The sequence below is a fragment of the Schistocerca gregaria genome, chromosome 1 (genome assembly GCF_023897955.1).
Source record: "Schistocerca gregaria isolate iqSchGreg1 chromosome 1, iqSchGreg1.2, whole genome shotgun sequence".
NCBI classification, from domain to species: Eukaryota; Metazoa; Arthropoda; class Insecta; order Orthoptera; family Acrididae; genus Schistocerca; species Schistocerca gregaria.
This window is the reverse complement of record NC_064920.1, coordinates 1,122,533,898-1,122,555,823: the sequence shown is the minus strand read 5'-3', so window position 1 is coordinate 1,122,555,823 and position 21,926 is coordinate 1,122,533,898. Positions and strand designations below refer to the sequence as shown.

Sequence of the window (21,926 nt, the reverse complement as noted above, 5' to 3'; positions counted from 1 at the left end):
AATTTCTGCACTGAGACTATGCACCATGGAGAGTGTCGCTCATCGCAGACTGTTCTATTACTACAAACCTTTCCAGTGTTTGATTAACTATTCTTCTAAACTTGAACGACAGTTAGTGTACACGTTCCAGTCTATAGATGATATTTCAGGTTGTTTCTTGAGATGACACTACTGCCTCTTCATCTATTTTGGTGACGTTGTAAATCATTGAAATGGTTTCAATGACCAATATTGCATTGGTAACCACTGTCGCTACAACCACTTTACTACCACTGGTACCAATTTCAACGAGGATATCCTCAAAGAGGCAAGTTCTGTTTGTTGCTGTTGTATTTATTCCCGTCTTGAGCGGACTTTTGCACTACCTGTTTTAAGAAATTTTCACAGCATGCATTTAGGACTATTTCGCACCTGCCTTGTAATGCCTTCCACTTACTAAACTGTAATTATCACACTCGATTATTGGACGACTAATCTCTTCCAATGATGGGAATATAAGCACTAGCGGACTAAGGTTTTGTGTAAAGTTTTATGTTACATCTGATGATGACTCGGCTGCTCGACAGAAGGATCTAATTATAAGTATTTAATTTAATGCTATGTTATGCTGCAAGAATTATAATTTCCCTTTAAGAAGCGTAATTATTAACGTCGAAGAATAAGATTTTCTATTATAACACAGGAAAAACCTGGTGTGAACTTTACTAATACCCTGAAGCTACTTGGAACTTTAAGTTGTTTCTTCCGAAGCTATAGCCGATAATAAACTGACGTAATAAACTCGAAAAAGGGAAATTTAGGACAATGGCAGAGACTATATACTACTATTGCAAGTGGTAGTTAAATTTAACACGATATGATGGTTACAATACACTAGAACATCCTCTTACATTATAATAGTCAACTTCGTAAGAGCTAGGATTATGTTACTGTCGCAGAACAAACTAGTCACCGAGCTGCAAAAAAGATGAAAATATTGCAATGATTTCGTGACTGCTTGACTTCGATTTTCCAAACTTCTCGCTGCAGCTGAAATTTATGGAGTGCGCTACTGTACTCGGAACCGTCGAAGAGTACAAAGTATGTCATGCACGACACTCGTAACCTTCCGAGACCAGGGCAGGGCCGACCACTTGTGGCATCAGAAAGAGAGTGCCTTTATTTTACGGTAAGGGCACGATGGTACAGCCTTAGGATTGCACGGAAACTGGCATCTGACATCGCAGCATCCATTGGACGTGTTGTATCGAGGCAAAATGTACAGAAGGCTTCATCAGAATGGCCTTTATTGTAGGAGACCTGCTGTATGTGTACCTCTGACGTGCCTTCACAGAAGGGAACGTCTACAGTGGTGTCGTCAACATACCACCTGGACGGCTGAACAGTGAGGTAATGTTCTTTTCACAGACGAGTCCCGATTTGGTCTGGTGAGTGATTCCTGACGGATTCGCATCTGTAGGGAAAGGGGGACACGATTTCGGGACCCATACATTTTGGAAAGAGACCTGTACTGAGGAGAATACCAAACAGTGGGGGCAGGGATTATGCTGACCACTCGAATACCTCTGCACGAAATGGTACAGGTAAACTGGCAAGGTTTAACTGCTGTCAGGTATCGTGACGAGATCCTGGGACCACACGAGCAGGTGTTGTGAGGTGATGTGGGTCCAGACCTCTTCTTGATGGACGAGAATGCTCAAACTCATAGAGCACAGGTGGTTGGTGTTTCTCGGAAACGAAAGATATTGCACGCATGGTGTGGCCTACTCGCTCTCCCGATTTTAATTCCATAGAGCATGTCCGGGAATGTATTAGGGAGACAGGTTGCATCATGTCAGCGCCCACCAAATACTCTTCAAGGCTTGCGCGCAACATTGCAGGAAGAATGGGCATTATTGCCTCAACGTGAGACTGATGACATCATTGACAGCATGCCCCGTTGTTCTCAGGCCTGTATTGCTGCCAGAGGTAATCAATCGCAATGTGTGTGTAAATCAGTTAGTTTGGGAAAAACGCAGAACTTTTTTGTCTATCGTAACGCATGTTACGTTCTATGTTCTTTTTTAGTAACTGTTTACACTGTTTTGTGGCAAAATTAATGCAGTCTGGCAAAATTTACGTTTGTTGGTTTAATTTTGGACACCAGTGTAGATCATTTCAATGGAAATCTTGCAGATGATCTGTACATCTATGGAATAGGAAATAAAGTAAATACCTATCTAAGTAAATCATTGCTCGTTCAAAAGATGATAGTCAAGTAAATTATAGCTCACAAGACTTTACTATTTTTCATTCACTGAGGGCAAAAATGTAGTCATGACGAGACTTTAAACCCTCATCTTCCTTCTTAAGTGACACATCTTGTACTGTGAGATATCAGCTTACTAAACCCAATTCCAGTACTAAGAAACTACATCCCATGTGTTATTGCCTGACCTTTTTGTTCCGGTAACGAATTATGTCCTCGTGCTGCGACGAGTTCCATTAAAGTGGTTAAAGCCAGTGACAGGGGACGAGCAATTTACAACAGTTTTTACTGGCGGAAAGCAAAATTGGCTGAGTTCCTGCAAAACGGCATGAGAAAATGTTTTCAACGGTGTTAGAAACGAGTAGCACATGCGTGTGGACTCAGAAGGGCATTACTGTGAAGGCGACCACAACTAATTGAATGTACTTATTAATTACACGAATCTGCAACAACAGTGCTGTTTGCCTTTAAATTTGTTTTTGACCCGATACATTTTACAGCGAAGCATAAGAAACAGTTTGTCCTCTACTATTGAGTATAATAAACTTTTGTAGATTAATTCTGAAATTAATTTAATTTTCATTTAATACGCTACTGGCCATTAAAATTGCTACACCACGAAGATGACGTGCTACAGACGCGAAATTTAACCGACAGGAAGAAGATGCTGTGATTTACAAACGATTAGCTTTTCAGAGCATTCACACAAGGTTGGCAACGGTGGCGACACCTACAACGTGCTGACATGAGGAAAGTTTCCAACCGATTTCTCATACACAAACAGCAGCAGTTGACCGGCGTTGCCTGGTGAAAGGCCTCGTGTAAGGAGAAGAAATGCGTACCATCACGTTTTCGACTTTGATAAAGGTCGGATTGTAGCCTATCGCGATTGCGGTTTATCGTATCGTGGTCGAGATCCAATGATTGTTAGCAGAATATAAATCGGTGGGTTCAGAAGGATAATACGGAACGCCGTGCTGGATCCAAACGGTCTCGTATCACTAGCAGTCTAGATGACAGACATCTTATCCGCACGGCTGTAACGGATCGTGCAGCCACGTCACGACCCTTGAGTCAACAGATGGGGACGTTTGTAAGATAACAACCATCTGCACGAACAGTTCGACGTCGTTTGCAGCAGCATGGACTATCAGGTTAGGGGCCGCGGTGGTCTAGCGGTTCTAGGCGCTCAGTCCGGAACCGTGCGACTCCTACGGTCGCAGGTTCGAATCCTGCCCCGGGCATGGATGTGTGTGATGTCCTTAGGTTAGTTAGGTTTAAGTAGTTCTAAGTTCTAGGGAACTGATGACCACAGATGTTAAGTCCCATAGTCTCAGAGCCATTTTTTATCAGGTTAGGGACCATGGTTGTGGTTACCCTTGACAATGCATCACAGACAGGAGCCCCTGCGATGGTGTACTCAACGATCAACATGGGTGCACAAATGTCAAAACGTCATTTTTTCGTATTAATCCAGGTTCTGTTTACAGCATCATGATGGTCGCAACCGTGTTTGGCGACTTCGAGGTGACGCACATTGGAAGCGTGTATTCGTCATCGCCATACTGGCGTATCACCCAGAGTGATGGTATGGGGTGCCACTGGTATGATTACACGTCTCGGTCACCTCTTGTTCGCATTGACGGCACTTTGAACAGTGGACGTTACATTTGAGATGTGTTACAACCCGTGGATCTACCCTTCATTCGATCCCTGCAAAACCGTACATTTCAGCCGGATAATGCACTACCGCATGTTGCAGGTCCCGTACGGGCCTTTCTGGATACAGAAAATGTTCGACTGCTGCCCTGGCCAGCATATTCTCCAGATCTCTCACCAATTGAAAACGTCTGGTAGATGGTGGCCGAGCAACTGGCTCGTCACAATACGCCAGTCACTACTCTTGATGAACTGTGGTATCGTGTTGAAGCCACATGGGCAGCTGTACCTGTACACGCCATCCAAGCTCTGTTTGACTCAATGCCCAGGCGTATCAAGGCCCTATTACGGCCAGAGGATCTATGCACCCAAATTCTGTGAAAATGTAATCACATGTCAGTTCTAGCACAATATATTTGTCCAATGAATACCCGTTTATTATCTACATTTCTTCTTGTTGTAGCAATTTTAACGGTCAATAGTGTACATTGTATCTTTGTTTTATCATAAAGCAGTTTTGATGAAAATATATTGCTAAGGCTGTAAATAGTGTTTTGTAAAATTGATCGGCTGATTTATGTGTAGGGATGATCGACAGTAAAAGACTTTCGAGTTATACAAAGAAATCTTTCCCGACAGGCTGCCTTAGCTGCTGCTGAATCTTCCGGGTTCTATGGTCGTGGTCATAGAAATATTTTAATTTCATCATTTTTTGCAAGATCTAAGTTTTTATGTGATGATGGCAATAGCCGAAACTGCGTAATACATAAAGTAATATACTAAACGATCTAGACAATTTTATTCGAAAAAAAGGAAGCAAATTAGTGAAACTTGTCGTGTCATGCCAAATTATTGTCAGGTATAAAAGTGACTGAACAGGTAACGTGTGTTACATAAATATTTAATTTCATATTCATTGCTAATATTTGTGTAGCTGCAACAAACCTTTAGGTGTGGCAATTCCGTAACCTTTCGAGTCGAGGAGGCCTCCGATCTGCGTGAGATTGCAGTCACGTTGAACGGCGTAATCCAACATGGTGGACTCCATGAGGAAAGCGTAGTTGCCTTCCAATACCCGTTTCACTCCCTCTTCGTACGTGGACACCAGTACTGACGGCCGCTTGCTTTCCATGAATCGCCACATCTTCTGATAAATACCGATTTTAGAGTCCTAGAAAAAAAAACAATACTATGGCGTCAATGGTTTGCCTTGAATGATTGCATCGAATAACAAACATTGCTGTGGGTATTGAGAGAAGTGTCACAGTAATTGAAGCTGTAATTTTAGAAATTAATAGCTTTACATCGGGTAAAATTATATACTGAAAAAGCTTTTAAAGCTGTGATATCTGTTGCTTTGATTTGAAAATCTGTGTGATGACACTTGCGTAGCGACTATTTACATATGCTCTGACAGTTTGATCTGCAGAGCAAACAAATGGATTTTCGCCCGATCTGCGTATTTGCAGACGCGCAGAATTATGAAAGACCTGTATAAATATAAGCGGAGATGAAATTTGTGTATGAAACGCAGTGTCTATGAACATTATGTTTGTCCAATAACAAAGACAAATAGTAAAATTACGTCTGCAGAATGGTGACTGCAAGAAGTATTTTAATTATTTCCAGCGCGTAAATCTAACAATACTTGAATTATCGTACATTTCAGTGTTAACTCTTGTACAGTCTCTTATTGAAACTGATTATTTGCACTGGAAAACTGAAAACTAAAAATGATGCTCTGAAGAATGGTGTATCTGTTTTCAATACTAACATTACAACAGTAATTGTACTAGTATGGCTCCAAGCAAATATTGTTTGCTTCTGTTCCTCCCTCAGCTTTATTATAAAGGGAAGCAGTGTTCAACTGATGCGTGTCAGGTGGAATTCAAGTGTCTGTGATCAACACTTTTCTTTTTAAACGTTTTTTTAAATGGCATCATTGTCACCTTTAACGGTAAAATTATTTATTTGTAAAACCCCGTCTTGCAGTTTCAAATATCTGACCATTATCAAGTGGAATACTACAAAATTGTGCTTCAGCACATATCACAACCTTAAAAAATATTTGACATGTACATATGTCGTCGTCCTTTATACTGTCGTTTAATGTGATTTGTGTAAAAGATGACAAAGGCGTTAAATGCCCTTCATATGCATGTGACGACGAGATATATATTTGTCAGATATTTTTTTAAGATTTTGACATATGCTGAATTATATTTTTGCAATATTTCACTTGATAACGGCCACACGGCCGAAATTTCAACAGTGGGTTTTATAAATTAATTTTTTTATCAACTTTATATTACTATGAACTCCAGCTGCGAGAAGTTAATGATATACCGATTCATCTAATAAAATTCATTAAATCTTAACTATAACTATTGCTCGAAATGAGTATTTAATAAAATGGAATGGCTCTAGGCATACAAGAATGGTGCAGTACATTCCCTGTAGTTTTCAATTTCAATGTAGATAATGTTTTACGGCAACAGATTCAAGTATGGAATAATTACGCACATAATCTACATTATAAAAATGTATAAAGACTGTTTACTTGCTGATGGTCAGGTAATAGCTGCCGGCCCTGGTGGCCGTGCGGTTGTACGCGCTTCAGTCTGGAACCGAGCGGCCGCTACGGTCGCAGGTTCGAATCCTGCCTCGGGCATGGATGTGTGTGACGGCCTTAGGTTAGTTAGGTTTAAGTAGTTCTAAGTTCTAGGGGACTGATGACCTGAGATGTTAAGTCCCATAGTGCTCAGAGCCATTTCAGGTAATAGCTGCTGATCTGCAGTTCTTACAAAGAGTGGCCCAAGAATTACACTTAATAGCTAAGTGTGTAATCTTAGTAACTCGATTAGCAAACATTAAAATCATGGCGTTAAAAAGATAGAGCCTGACAGTAAACCAACAGAATGTCAATTCATTTATAAAGAAATATAGACTCTAATAGTAGGACTTTAGGGATGACATTAACTGTCTTGAGAGTGAAAAGCTTCTATCCACACATCAGCACTAATTTAGAAAACATCTCACGTGCGAAACTCAGTTTACGATTTTCTCTCACGACATTCTGCGAAACCCAGATAAAATGTAACATGTAGATTCTATGTACCTAGATTTACGGAAAGCGTTTGATACAGTGCGACTATGTTGACTGTTAACGAATGTCCGATCCGACGGAATAGGCTCTGAGATATGTGAATAGATCGAAGACATTTTAAGTAATAAAACCCAATATGTTGTCCTGGACGGCGAGTGTTCGTCGGAGACTAGGGTATCGCCAGGAGCTCCCCAGAGAAGTGTGATAGAGTCGCTCGTGTTCTCTATAGACATAAACTATCTGCGGCTGTATTTTGACGATGCTGTAGTGTACGGTAAGGAGGGTACAGGTTGACTTGGACAGAAATTCTGTTTGGTGTGGATGGGAGCTCGCTCTAGATGTGGAAAAAAATATAAGTTAATGCTGATGAGTAAGAAAAACAGTATTAGTGGTGCGTTGTTGGACACTGTCATGTCGACTAGATATCTATGTGTGACTCTGGAAAAAGATATGAAACGAAAGAAAACCTAAATTCGGTTGTAGGGACTTCTGTTTATTGGAGAAAATCAGCGCTCGTTCGGAAGCAAATATATTGATTTCTCTCACTCTATTTGCGAATGGAACGGGAAGGGAATGACTAACAATAATACAGGATAGCACCTACGACGCGCTTATGGAGGCCTCTGGAGTCTGTCTGTAGATGTAGAACGAGATTTTTAAGAGGAACGGCAGGTTGCCACATGAAGAGGCAGGAAACGTAATAGTTTACCGGAAGATAACTTTCAAACTCCTCGTTCGAGTAGTTCTTGAGGGTCTATCGTCAGTCTGGGTCTTCTTCCAAGTTTGGCTAAAGGAAGAGAGAGTAAAGATTAAAAGAAGAGCTACACGACTCATCACAGATTTGTTTAGTTAATGTGTGAGTGTTAAAGATGTGCTCAACAGACTGTGATGGGAAATGGAAGAAAGACGATGCGTATCATGGAGAACTTTACGCTCTGCATTCCGAGATCTCATTTTCTAACACCCGTCATGAAACACCCTGATTCCTTCAACATACATCTCGCGTAATGACTATGACTTAGAAATGAGAGAAATTCGGACCTCATACGCTTTTGATGCTAGTAAGACATTAAGGAGTAACACCCATGGTACTAGATGGACCTACACAGCATCGAACCTGAAGGGAAAGACAAAGACTGGAATGTATCCAACAAATAACTGAGATGCAAGTGATACTCTGAATGAGATGGAGAGGTGGCCACAAGAGAGAAATTCGTTGCGAGCCATATCGAAACAACAATCAGAAGCTGTCGAAAATGGGGAAAAATCCTCTTTCTTCCCACGTACCATCTGTGAATGGAGAAAGAAAAGACTTGGGAGGGGGAGGGAAAGGAGAAGAAATGGGCCTGGAACACTGTGTTCAATCCGCCACATACCGTACAGAGGCTAGAAGAGAGCACATAGAGATGCACAAATAAGGGTGGAGCTACAAATGTAACCTATCAGCCGGCCGTTGTGGCCGAGTGGTTCTAGGTGATTCAGTCCGGAACCGCGCTGCTGGTACGGTAGCAGGTTTGAATCCTGCCTCGGGCATGGATGTGTATATGACCTTAAGTTAGTCTGGTTTAAGTAGCTCTAAGTCTAGGGGACTGATGACCTACGTTACAGTGCTTAGAGCCATTCGAACCATAACCTGTCAGCGAATGCATCGAGGACTAACGAACTGAATGGATAAACTACATGCATAACACGAGCAATACTCGTATATGCACTGACGACCCAAAACCTTATGACCACTGCCCAACATGAAAAGTGAATGTTTCCTGGTGGCACTCTAGACCAGTGACGCGGTATGGAAAGTGTAAGGAGAAGCAAAGGCATAGGGAATGATTCCAGCAGCAACAGGGGCCGGAAATGGAGAAATTCGCTGACATAAGCGACCTTGACAAAGAGCAGGTTATTGCGGCCCGGCGCCTGGATACTAGCATCTCGGAAACGGCGAAGCTGTTCGCCTGTTAGCGCGCTGTTGTCGTGAGCATATGTGAAAAGTGATTGAGGGACGGCGAAACCACGAGTAGGCTACAAGGTGTTGGGAGCCCACGTTTCATCACAGAAAGTTGGAGGATGGAGGATTCTCCGCTCTGTAAAGAAGGATATGTGGCGATTTGCTGCAGATCTGATGACAGCGTACAAATGTTTCGGAATACATCGTTCAGTACACATTGTGGAACACGGGGCTACACAGCAGACGAGGCCAACGTGTTTCCCTAATAACCCAACGACATCGTCAATTATGTTTGCAGTGGCAGATGATCATCAAGATTCGACAGTGGATCAATAGAAACATGTCACCTGCTAGGATGAATCACGTTTCCTGTTAGACTAATTCGGGTACTTCGTCATCCCGGTGAATGACTGTTCGAAACACGCACCACATCACCGATGCAGGCCTATAGCGGCCTATTACACTGTGGAGGGGGGGGGGGGCATTCACCATGACAGCCATAGACTATGTCAGCATTGTTGCAGACCACCTGCAACGGTTCATGCTTGAATCCTGACTGCAATGGCGTCTTCCAGCACGATAACGGCCAATGTCATATGGCAATAATCATATCACACTGGTTTAAGAAGCATTATAGCGGACTCACGTTGGCTATCAAATTCTCCTGATCTGAATCCGATGGAACATATCTGGTGTCAGCTATGCGCACATCATCATCAGCCCAAAAATTTCGAGAATTGCATGATCTGTGTGTAGACGTCTGGTGCTTTAGTTTTTCCCAGCGTATAACATATATACAATATACAAAATATACACAACAACAAGGGAATTTAGCCAGGTGACATCTTTGATAACAATTGGCATTTCCACAGGTGCATACCCTGCAACTGTGCCTTGAAGCCGCGTGGAGTGGCCGAGCGATTTGAGGCGCCATGTAACGGATTGCGCGGCACCTCCCCTCGGAGGTTCGAGTCCTCCCTCGGGCATGGGTGTGTGTGTTGTTCTTAGCATAAGTTAGTTTAAGCTGTATGTAAGTCTAGGGACCGATGACCTCAGCAGTTTGGTCCCTTACGAATTCACACACATTTGAAAATTTTTTGTCTTGAAAATAGCAGTTATTGGCGCATGTACCGTGAACGGGGTTCTTGCCTGACTGCGGGTACAGTGCAACCTTTCGTTCGTCGAGGCACTAGGATGGGACGATGACGAGTCCATATCTCCGGACACTTTTAACCTCCACCCTTCAGGAAAAACCTCCGGGACGCATTTGATAACAGACTGAACTGAACTGGGGGCCTTCCTGGAGGAACTGGAACGAGGAAAAGTCCCCACTCCTCCTTATGGCCGGAGTCTAGGGCCCTACCCGGTTTTTCTTTGTTGTCAATTTGAATGAATGTCCTATAAAACGTGACGTTACAAAAATGTTATTCAAAGGATAAACACATATGACATTTGAATATTACTTGTGAAACTTCAGCTAAAAGAATCACTCTTCTAGAAATGGTGCAGCTGGATGTATCTTGCCCATTGCCATCGGTGTTTTCTATCTACAACAGTGCCATCTAAATTTTTTTCACAACAAACTCATTGTGCTTTGCTAATGTCTCTGTGAATCCACCTTTCCATCAATCAACCAATTTCTTTTCGTTCTCACTGCTTACAATTCAGCACTTTCAGTCTACAACGTCTTTCTGTGCGGAACATCAAACTGTGCCTGCCACTCACCAACTGGGGCAGGGGGTTAAAGGGAGGTTAATAAAAACGCTGGATAAATAATTTACAAAGAGCTGATGGTATCTTGGTGAGCGTTCTTGGATGTTGCAAGCGTTTTTCACGTACCACCAGTAATCGAGTTCCACTTTCTCCCCTTTGACGAAGATTTAGTCGATGGTTATTCTCTTGAACCATGTAATCACGATATTTCGCGGAAGGAAAGTAATAGTCATCGAAACAAAGGATGGTCTGAGGTTCAATCATGTCGGGTGTGATGTGGAGGTAACAAGCTAAGATCTTCCATCGCTTTCACTATGGTTGCTTGGGTTGTGCAGGATCGACTGTCTCGCGTTGTAAGGCATGTGGTTAGCCATCACTGATAGCATGTCTGCCACAATGTGGTGCGTACCTTTGTGGCCGTTTGGTCATGTTGTTGCAAATGGACTATGGCGCCTCCTGATTGGCACTTTGTCAGTGACAGTATGTGAACCCTGATTCGGCGTCATTCTCTTTGTCTCTCAGCATGGGGGATAGAGTATCGAGATCCCTGAGCGGTGCATAGGAAACATCCAGGATCTGCCAGTGCCATACGGCTGGGTCCTTGCCATACAGCACAAGTGTTTTGTGGACTGCCGCTTTAGCACAGAGAAGCCACCATTCCAAAGTCGTGGGGTATCAGGAGTGACATTGTTCACAACTGGGCCACATTACGTCGACTTGTCGGAGGCAGTCCAGATCCTGGCGGTGAGTTACATTCCACTTCCAAAACCTGTTATAGCACCTGACTTATTGGTGGTGGAGATGCATCATGCAGATATAGCCGCTATAAGTGGAGGACAGAGGCCATCATTCGGCGGCCACCACTCCCCATGTTAGACCTTGGGACACATATATGTTATCTAGTCGGCTTGTCAAACGACTGGTAAGTTGTACGTGACCAGAATGGTCCCCGTGTACCTTTTCCTACATGTTGCATAAGTGGAGACCGTGAATCAACATACCCAGTCCCAGAAAAGACTTGTAGCGCGACGTTTGGCCCTTGGGACCAAATGTGTTCATATCGTGGTAGGAAAAGGGGGAATGTCGACAGAGTAGAACCTGGCCTGGTCATGACATTTGGTAATATCTGATGGTGCATAAACATTAGTGAATCGGGTGTCGAGTGCCATGACCACTAATCCTAAAGTGGAGGCGAAATGTGTGATGACAGTGGTTTTGATACTGCCACATACCAAAATCGCCACACAGGTGTCTGCAGGACCACTAGACATATGTTGCATAACCATAAAAGTCCGGGACTCTGTTTGTTTGCACATTTTGTCTGAACGTGAACTCGACTCCTGTGGCTCGTATATTTTCTCTCAGGAGTTGGATCTCGAAAAGTGAGCGATATTCATCGTGGCCAAGCAGTAAGGCTGGCGGTGCGGTGGTTGGGGATTGTCATCCATGCTGATGGTGAGGAGAACCAGACATTTTGAGTGACGTCACACAGCGTGGACTGCAGCCCTTCCAGTGTAGTCCAGACCAGAAGGTCTGCTCAGTCTAGATGTTCTCGGTCCGACATGGGTGCAGAAAGTGTTAATGGTCCAGAAGATCACAGTGGTTGACAGGGAGGGACTCAGGGCGGCTTTTCAGCCTGCAGTGCAACTTTCCTGCTTATCAGTGTTCGCCGCTTATGACTGGCAGATGGACGTCGCCTCTCCCACTTACTATTTCACAGCGTTGGATTGAGTAACAACGGTGTTGCGGGATTAGTTTCTCATTGTCCTGCGAGTGGAAGATGCTGTTTTCTGACATGGTTCTGCAGGGGCGATTTTGGCGTTTCGTTGAATGCTGTTTGCGTGCTTGGCCTTCTGTATTGGACGATGGTATTCAGCTGCGCCTCACCAGCACAAAGGCTTTGTTAGGTACGATAAGTGAATTGATTGCGATCCTGCTGTGAGCGGTGTCTGCAGTGTTCAGTGGTATCAATCGCATTTTGCGGAGTTCTGCCACTGGCCAGGCTGACTGATCAGCCAGAATTCCGTCTGCAGAGAGTTGTTCCGGCACAGCAACGTCAATGTGTTGTGTCTGGACTGGGGGAGAAATTGAGAAATTGTGAGCTCTGCTGCGTAAGCCACTGGGAGAATCGTCAGCATCGATGGATGGATTCTGCAGTGGAACTTGTGTGATCCGACGCTGGAGGCACTCGGAATATAGGTGACTTTCATTACTGCGTCTGGAACACATTTTAGGCTGGCGTAGTTAAATAACTATGTACTGACAGCTACCTGTCTAGAGGTATGATGGTATGTGACTTCAGAGTTCAATGTGCACTTGGTGTACTCCAATGAGGACTGGATATGTCTTAAATTGGATCCACTTTTTTGCCACTTGTTCTTGTGCTATGCCATAGAGGCGGAGCGTCGCCATGATGTCTGTCGTCGGTAATGCGAAGGCTAGTTTGAATATGCATATAGTTCACAGTACCAGTCATACATGGTCAGCCTTGACGTTACTAGCATTACTGTCTGTGGCATAAGCGGAGTCCTCGCTTCATCTCATGAAGTACCTTGTAGCGTGTAACGTCGTTAATAAGTTTCAACTAGTCTGTGTAACTTACGATCGAAAAATGAATGATACTGGCAACCGAGACCTTGGCCTCCCCCATTAAAAAGCGTGGGACATAGAGTGTGTTTGGTCTGAAAAAGTCGTTTCGAAAGACAAATTTCAACGCTGATTTTCTGTGTTAATTCACCACGATCTTGTCACGCTACAGCCTCACGTTAGTGTCGGCCAGACGAAGTAAACAAGGTTGCAGGCGGAAACACACAAAATGGCTCTGAGCACTATGGGGCTTAACATCTGAGGTCATCAGTCCCCTAGAACTTAGAACTACTTAAACCTAACTAACCTAAGGACATCACACACATCCATGCCCGAGACAGGATTCGAACCTGCGACCGTAGCGGTCACGCCGTTCCAGACTGAAGCGCCTAGAAACGCTCGGTCACACCGGCCGGCGGAAACACACAGGACGTCCTCGCTGCTCGGCTGCTGTAGCTGGACTGCCCTGCTAGACCACCACGGTCTCGCGTGAAGACAGAGGAAGGATTAAGGAAGGACCATGAATACGACAACCGATTCTATATTTTCCTTTTTAACTTTGACACTAAGTCTAGAAGTTTATGCATGTTCTCCTCCTCGGTCGGCTTCTAATTCATCTTCTTTTTCTTGTCTTCCTTTAGTAGTCCATTGACTGCCCGTAACTACCCCATTTTTTCTGTCATCTCTTTTCCCAATGTGGCTTGAAATTTCTTCACTTTACCGGTGGTATTCTTGGATCCGCTGTCTACTGCTGTTCATCCCATTTGCTTCGCTTTCCTTTTAAACCATTACATATGTGACTTGTTGTCAGTTTTGGATCTGTCTGCCCTCTTGTGTATTTCATCAGTTCTTAAAAAAATTCTCTTTTGTCTTTCTCGTTTTGACAGATCCAGTCTTCAATCGGTAAAAATGAAACCCTTGTACGATCACTTTTTATGTTCGTCTGTCCATCAGTCTGTTAAGATCCTTTTCTCAGAAATTGGTACAGGACGAAGCTGAAATTTATGTCAAATACTAAGGTCTGCAGTTCATTCTTCGTGGAGTGCTGCACTGAGGAAAGGTATCGATGCCGATCGGTGAGGCCTGGCACGAAGTCGGCGTTCCAAAACATCGCAAAGGTGTTCTATAGGATTCAGGTCAGGACTCTGTGCAGGCCAGTCCATTACAGGGACGTTATTGTCGTGTAACCACTCCGCCACAGGCCGTGCATCATGAACAGGTGCTCGATCGTGTTGAAAGATATCTCCGTCCCCGAATTGCTCTTCAACAGTGGGAAGCAAGAAGGTGCTTAAAACATCAATGTAGGTTTTGCTGTGATAGTGCCACGCAAAACAACAAGGAGTGCAAGCTCCCTACATGAGAAACACGACCACACCATAACACCACCGCTTCGGAATTTTACTGTTGGCACTAGACACGCTGGTAGATGACATCCACCGGGCATTCGCCATACCCACACCCTGACATCGGATCGCCACATAGTGTACCTGATTCGTCACTCCACACAACGTTTTTCCACTTTTCAATCGTCCAATTTTTATGCTCCTTACACCAAGCGAGGTGTCGTTTGGCGTTTACCGGCGTCATGTGTGGATTATGAGCATGCGCTCTACCATAAAATCTCAGTTTTCTCACCTCCCGCCTAACTGTTATAGTACTTGTAGTGGATCCTGATGCAGTTTGGAATTCCTGTGTGATGGTTTGGATTGATGTCTGCTTATTACACATTACGACCCTCTTCAACTGTCGACCGTCTCTGGGCCTGTACGCTTTTGTGCTGTATGTGTTCCTTCACGTTTCCACTTCACTATCACAGCGGAAACAGTGGACCTAGGGATGTTTAGGAGTGTGAAAATCTTGCGTACAGACGTGTGACACAAGTAACACCCAATCACCTGACCACGTTCGAAGTCCGTGAGTTCCGCGGAGCGCCCCATACTGCTCTTTCACGATGTCTAACGACTACTGATGTCGCTGATATGGAATACCTGGCAGTAGGTGGCAGCACAATGTACCTAACATGAAAAACGTATGTTTTGGGGGGGTGTCCGGACACTTTTGACCATATAGTGTTAACTAAATACCTATTGCACTGTGGACAAAATAATGCAGGTGAATATTTAACTTAAAGGAGGTATTGTAAGTAAAACGAAGTTCAAGCTAAATGAGAAACAGATATAACGAACGCAATAATGTGGACGAAAAAACAGGGTGATAAAACAAAAGAAACTAATTCGATATTACTACATAATATTAACTAAAAAGACATGAGCAAAAATTTCAAGTGGAAAAGAATGATAGGAAGGAAAATGAGGGGAAATGAAGGAGTTGATATTATGAATCAAATTTTGTGGCAGAGGAATGGAAATAGAAAGCTACAATTAAATCAATTAATTGAATAAAATTGACGATCAGTTTCTATAAAAATAAAAAAAGAAATTTACTATTCCTGATGAGGTTTAAACCCACTACCCTCTGAATGGGTTGCTATTATTCTATCCACTACACCACCTACACATGACAACTTTTTAACGCTATTGAGTGTCACACAAAATATCGAGGTTTTTTTTTCGTCAGTTACTCGCAAACGAGGGCGCATCACGGTGAATAGCTGCAGTGTGTGATACCTGGGATCTTAACCTACATCACCATATAGTTGGGTTCACAAAGTTGATCCCACTGCTGTGGACCTCTCCTTGTCAGATCAGAATGCTCTAACGGAGAACGAACCTGAGCATTTGTTAGACCTGCATATAACAAACATGCACCAAAGTTTTAACATAAAATGCGTAAGGAACAGCGATAGTGCGAGCACATACCTACGCTCTTTCAAGGTTCAACTTACGCTGTAGACACTGGAAGACGGTCGCTGTGTCGTGAGTGCCTTTCAGAAACCGCGCGCGTCGCTTGCCAGCTCAGAGAAGCTAATTCACAAAGCCTCTTTCTAGGCGGTGGAGCGATACATCTTTGAGAACAGCAAATGACTGGTATTTCTTGCGGAGACACCGGAACTATGACCGGTGGTGCCAGTCAGAGCGCTGGGTGCATGTTTTTCGTTTGGACGCCTCAGGCAGCTTGAATCAAAAATACACTCATCTCCTTTGTGCCGGGCAGCACACCGAGAAGAAGAGATTTATACTCTGGTCTTATGCATTTTATATGGGCGCATTTCAGCAGCCACTTTCATAATAATGGCGAGACTATAACAAGCTTCGGAACAATTGGGGTATATTTCCATGATTTGAAATCACGAGAATATTGAGGTTATGTAAATGGTGTCTTTATCGTGTTGCATTTTGCATTTGGACTTGGCTCGGAAAATGTTATACCATTAATCTTCAGCTAATGTGAGGATCAGCTTCCATTTCTGAGTTAACCATCCATAATTTCAAGTGATTTTAAAATAGATTCTCTCACTCACTAGTTTATTTTTCGAAATTTATTTTTACGTACTCTGGTGCTATGTTAAATGTTCTAATCCGATATTTGTCTTAATCCATAACGGTTCACTTCGTATATCTGATTTATTTATACTTTGTACTTGGGCTTCCAGAATTACTATATTACATCTTTGCTTTGGTCACAAATTCTTCGAGTTAAACTGCGTCAGAGAAGACATATCGTAAAATATAGTTTCCACCCCAAGCTCATTACTTTCAGTTCATTACATAGAGTAGGCAAGGAAAGAACTGCATTTTTTGTCCTGCACAGACTGACCTTATAGGACCAAATTTTAATACACTCTGAGGCAACATAGTATGAGGTTTGCAGCCATTGTTGTAACTCGAGACTCAGTTGTGTTACTTGCGAGTAATACCCCCACCGCCCTTTTCTATTTCAAAACTCAGTTGTGCTACTTCCGAGTAATACTCATGCCGCCCTTTTCTTTGCGATTTTCGTAAGTTTTTCCGTCTCCGAAACGTAAACTTTGAAATCAGATTGCGTTATTAATGAGACATATTCAGTGTCTGCGGGTACATTTCAGGGCAGAAACCAGGTTCATAATGTTGTACGAACGCTCAGGTACAGTTCCGAAACGAGTGGCTTGCTTATAATATCTAACAAGTGCGATCGTGCTAGTACAGATTTAACGCAACATCACTATGCACAGACATGAGCCTGTTAACAATTGTCGATAGTACAACATTTTACACCTCTTTCCAAACATCTAGACACACAAGAAAACCGAAACAACTCAGTTAAACGGAATGATGAGTTACTGACCTAGCGACGGCATGATGCTTTCGTGTTGACAAAACTCAGTTACATATGCCGCGATCTACTGACCCAGAGTGGCAGCATAAACAAGAGAAATGCGAAGCGTAGAGCGTGCACAATCGTTGCAGGTCGGTTAGAGTCAATGCAAGAGACTCAGTTCAAAAGAAAAAAAATCTGAATCTACACTGTGATCTTAATGGAGGATTCTTTCCCATCGACATCTTTTGTTTCCTCCCAGAGACAAACAGTTTCATATTGCAGCATCTCCTGTGTCATCAAAAAATTATAATTTTCGTAGAAGGATATTGTCAATGCTTTCACTGATCAAATATTAAATGCTCTGAATAACCGGACATCACCCATTGGTATTTTTTGTGATCTCTCAAAGGCCTTTGATTGTGTAAATCATGGAATTCTTTTAGATAAGCTAAATCATTATGGTTTGAGTGGGGCAGTGCACAAATGGTTTAATTCATACTTAACTGGAAGAATGCAGAAAGTTGAAATAAGTGGTTCGTGTAATGTTAAAACAACAGCTGATAACTGGGGTGCTATCAAGCACGGGGTCCTACAGGGTTTGGTCTTAGGTCCTTTACTGTTCTTGATATACATTAATGACTTACCATTGCACATTGATGAAGATGCAAAGTTAGTTCTTTTTGCTGATGATACAAGTATAGTAATAACATCCAAAAACCAAGAACTAAGTGATGTAATTGTAAATGATGTTTTTCACAAAATTATTAAGTGGTTCTCAGCAAACGGACTCTCTTTAAATTTTGATAAAACACAGTATATACAGTTCCGTACAGTAAATGGCACAACTCCAGTAATAAATATAGAATTTGAACAGAAGTCTGTAGCTAAGGTAGAATTTTCAAAATTTTTAGGTGTGTCCATTGATGAGAGGTTAAACTGGAAGCAACACATTGATGGTCTGCTGAAACGTCTGAGTTCAGCTACGTATGCTATTAGGGTTATTGCAAATTTTGGTGATAAGAATCTCAGTAAATTAGCTTACTATGCCTACTTTCATTCACTGCTTTCGTATAGCATCATATTCTGGGGTAATTCATCGTTGAGTAGAAAAGTATTCATTGCACAAAACATGTAATCAGAATAATTGCTGGAGCCCACCCACGGTCATCCTGCAGACATCTATTTAAGGATCTAGGGATCCTCACAGTAACCTCACAGTATATATATATTCCCTTATGAAATTTGTTGATAATAATCCAACCCAATTCAAAAGTAATAGCAGTGTGCATACCTATAACACCAGGAGAAAGGATGATCTTCACTATGCAGGGTTAAATCTGACTTTGGCACAGAAAGGGGTAAATTATGCTGCCACAAAAGTCTTTGGGCACCTACCAAACAGCATCAAAAGCCTGACAGATAGCCAACTAACATTTAAAAATAAATTAAAAGAATTTCTAGATGACAACTCCTTCTACTCATTGGCTGAATTTTTAGATATAAACTAAGTAAAAAAAAAAAAAAAAAAAAAAACAAAACTTAATCATTAGTGTCATGCAATATTTTGTGTAATGTAATTTCTTTTACAGACATCTTTTATTAACCTGACACGTTCCACATCATTACGAAGTGTCGTATTCATGATCTATGGAACAACTATTAATCTAATCTAATCTACAATCATACGGATCACAGCATCTACCAGTAACCTGGAATTTACTGTCCTACGAATTAAATAGTTGGAATTCTCTCGCTCCCTATACAAGAGGAGCAACTCACAGGCTCCGACGGAAATGACACGCTGGCTGCGTCTCTAGAACAGGATTCCCTGACAAGCAATGGACGACTCTGCTGACGAGACTTACCCTGAAGAAGGTCATGGTGGAGCCGCCTTCAAGCGTGCCGTACGAGATCTCCGTCTGTTCGGCGAGGTCCGCTGCGTTCTCAATGGGAGTGATCATCCTCTCCACGGTGAGGAAGGCGGCCAGGTTGGCCGTGTACGACGAGATGATGATCAGCGTGAAGAACCACCAGATGCCGCCCACGATGCGCGTCGAAGTGGCCTGCACCGACCAGAATTCACATTGCCCAAAAACGCGTCCACGATACATGGACAGGCACCTTCATGGCACGAAAAATGATTTAGGGCGCGTAGACATCTCTCGAAGAGATAGTGAGCGTATGATAAATTGTGTAGACAGGTTTGATGTTCGAATATCTTAATACTGAGTCATTATGTGGCCAACTGTTTATTAGGCATCTCTTACTACAGCGTAACTACTCTAAGACAGCCATTTTTATTTGTCATCTATGTGTCACCCAACTGCAGAGTTAACTCATATTAGTGAAACTGCTGAATCCTATAAATTTATTTAGCTGTCAGCTTTTATGTATTATTAAGGTAAATTGAATGTGATTTTAAAAATACCATAGCGGATGAACATGAACTCCATGCCCAGAATTTCGGAGGTCGTTCAGTGATATTTTCTGAGTATGTATATATAACGTAAACTAAAGTCTCCCCCCCCCCCCCCCATCCACTCCCACACATTTTTCTGTTATGGCCAAGCTGAGGAACTACAATAGGAATTTTGATACGCTTTTCACTGATAGATAGACTGATTCACGAGTGAGGTTTGTATATATAATTTATTATTTATAGTAATGATGAGTGTATAGTATACAGTGTGTTCCGAAACTATTCCTTCAAATTAATACAGGAGATAGAAAACATCAAAACAAATATCTTTCGATGAGGAACATGTAGTTTCTGAAGTCAGCTTGTAATGTTATGGTATATTTTATTACTTGTACTGACGTAAGCTGTTGTATTGGTGTCGCTAACCGGGAATGTGTATTGACATTCAAATATCCACAATTAACATGTTTGGGCAGTTGGTTTCTGACGTCAGATATCCACAATTCGCATGTTTAAGCACATGTGAATCCACGAAGTATTCGACCTCGTGCACATTATTAGAGATTCGGAGTTAACGTGTGGGCCGACACCCTCGGTGAGAGGTTGACTGGACTATATATTTTTCCATTCCGTCTCAAAAGATGGCGATACCACACTTTCGTGGAACATGCGTTGCCAGAAGCTCTGAATGTTAGATAAAGAATGTACTTCCAGCATAATGGGGCGCGAGCCCATTTCAGCATTGCTGTGAGGAATCATCTGAGAGCCCTGTGAACTGGTCACCCAGGTCACCTGACCTCACGCGTCTGGATTACGTCCTCTAGAGTCATATCAAGCAGCTGGTGTATGAAGTCATTGTGGGAAGAGAGGAAGACCTCGCCGCCAGAACAACAGTCGCTGCTGGTACCATTGCAGATACGCCAGGAACAATCGAACAAACACAACAGGCATCGCTTCCCACGCCCGGGTTCGATTCCCGGCAGGGTCAGCGATTTTCTCTGCCTCGTGTTGACTGGGTGTTGTGTGATGTCCTTAGGTTAGTTAGGTTTAAGTAGTTCTAAGTTCTAGGTGACTGATGACCATAGATGTTAAGTCCCATAGTGCTCTGAGCCATTTGAACCACAACAGCCAATTGTCCGACCATGTACCGCACACATGCAAGCTAATGTTGGCACATTCGAGAAGTTCCTGTTTTTGCCACTCAATTAGCAGGCTAAACTACCGTTTGGGTAAATCGTCTCCAGCACCAGAAATTGCCTTCTGGGTCCATTCACTGAGGTGACGAAAGTCATGGGATACCTCTTAATATCTTGTCGGACCTCCTATTGCCCAAGCAACTAGACATCGTATGGACTCAAGAAGTCGTTAGACATCCCTTGCAGAAATACTGAGCCATTCTATCTCTATAGACGTCCATAATTGCCAGACTCCGGTGCAGGATTTTGTGCACGAATCCATCTCCCTATTACGTCCCATAAATGTTCGATGAGATTCGAGTCGAGTGATTTGGATGGCCCAATCATTCGCCTGAATTTTCCAGAATGTTCTTCAAACCAAATCGTGAACAATTATGGCCTGGTGACATCATTGTTTGCAAAGACGAAGTCAATGAACGCAAATGGTCTCCAAATAGCCGAATCAACCCATTTTCAGCTAATGATCGGTTGAGTTTAACCAGAGGACCCAGTTCATTCCATGTAAACACAGCCCACACCCTTACGGAGCAACCACCAGCTTCCACAAAGCATTGTTGACAGATGGGACCATAGCTTCGTGGCGTCTGTGCGACACTCGGAGCCTAGCATCAGTTCTTACGAATTAAAATCGACACTCATCTGACCAGGCCACAGTTTTCCGGTCGTATAGGGTCCAACCGACATGGTGACGAGCTCAGGAGAGGTGCTGCTGGAGATGTAGTGCTGTTAAGCAAAGGCACTCGTGTTGGCATTCTATTGCCACATCTCATTAACGGCAACTTTCGCCGCACTGCTCTAACGGATAAGTTCGTCGTGCGTTTCGCGTCGATTTCTACGATTATTTCACGCTGTATTGC

At 43.0% G+C, this 21,926-nt stretch overlaps 1 protein-coding gene across 1 annotated transcript in view; it reads right to left on the bottom strand.

Moving 5' to 3' along the window:
• The window catches only part of LOC126292321 (glutamate receptor ionotropic, kainate 2-like), a 1,291,187-nt gene that overhangs the window by 27,042 nt on the left and 1,242,219 nt on the right, over window positions 1–21,926 (bottom strand). Inside the window, exons 14-15 of the mRNA XM_049986255.1 lie at window positions 19,320–19,517; window positions 4,853–5,078 (exon numbers count right to left, since the gene is read on the bottom strand). Coding sequence (XP_049842212.1) covers window positions 4,853–5,078; window positions 19,320–19,517 — 424 coding nt within the window. The remainder of the gene's footprint in view (window positions 1–4,852; window positions 5,079–19,319; window positions 19,518–21,926) is intronic.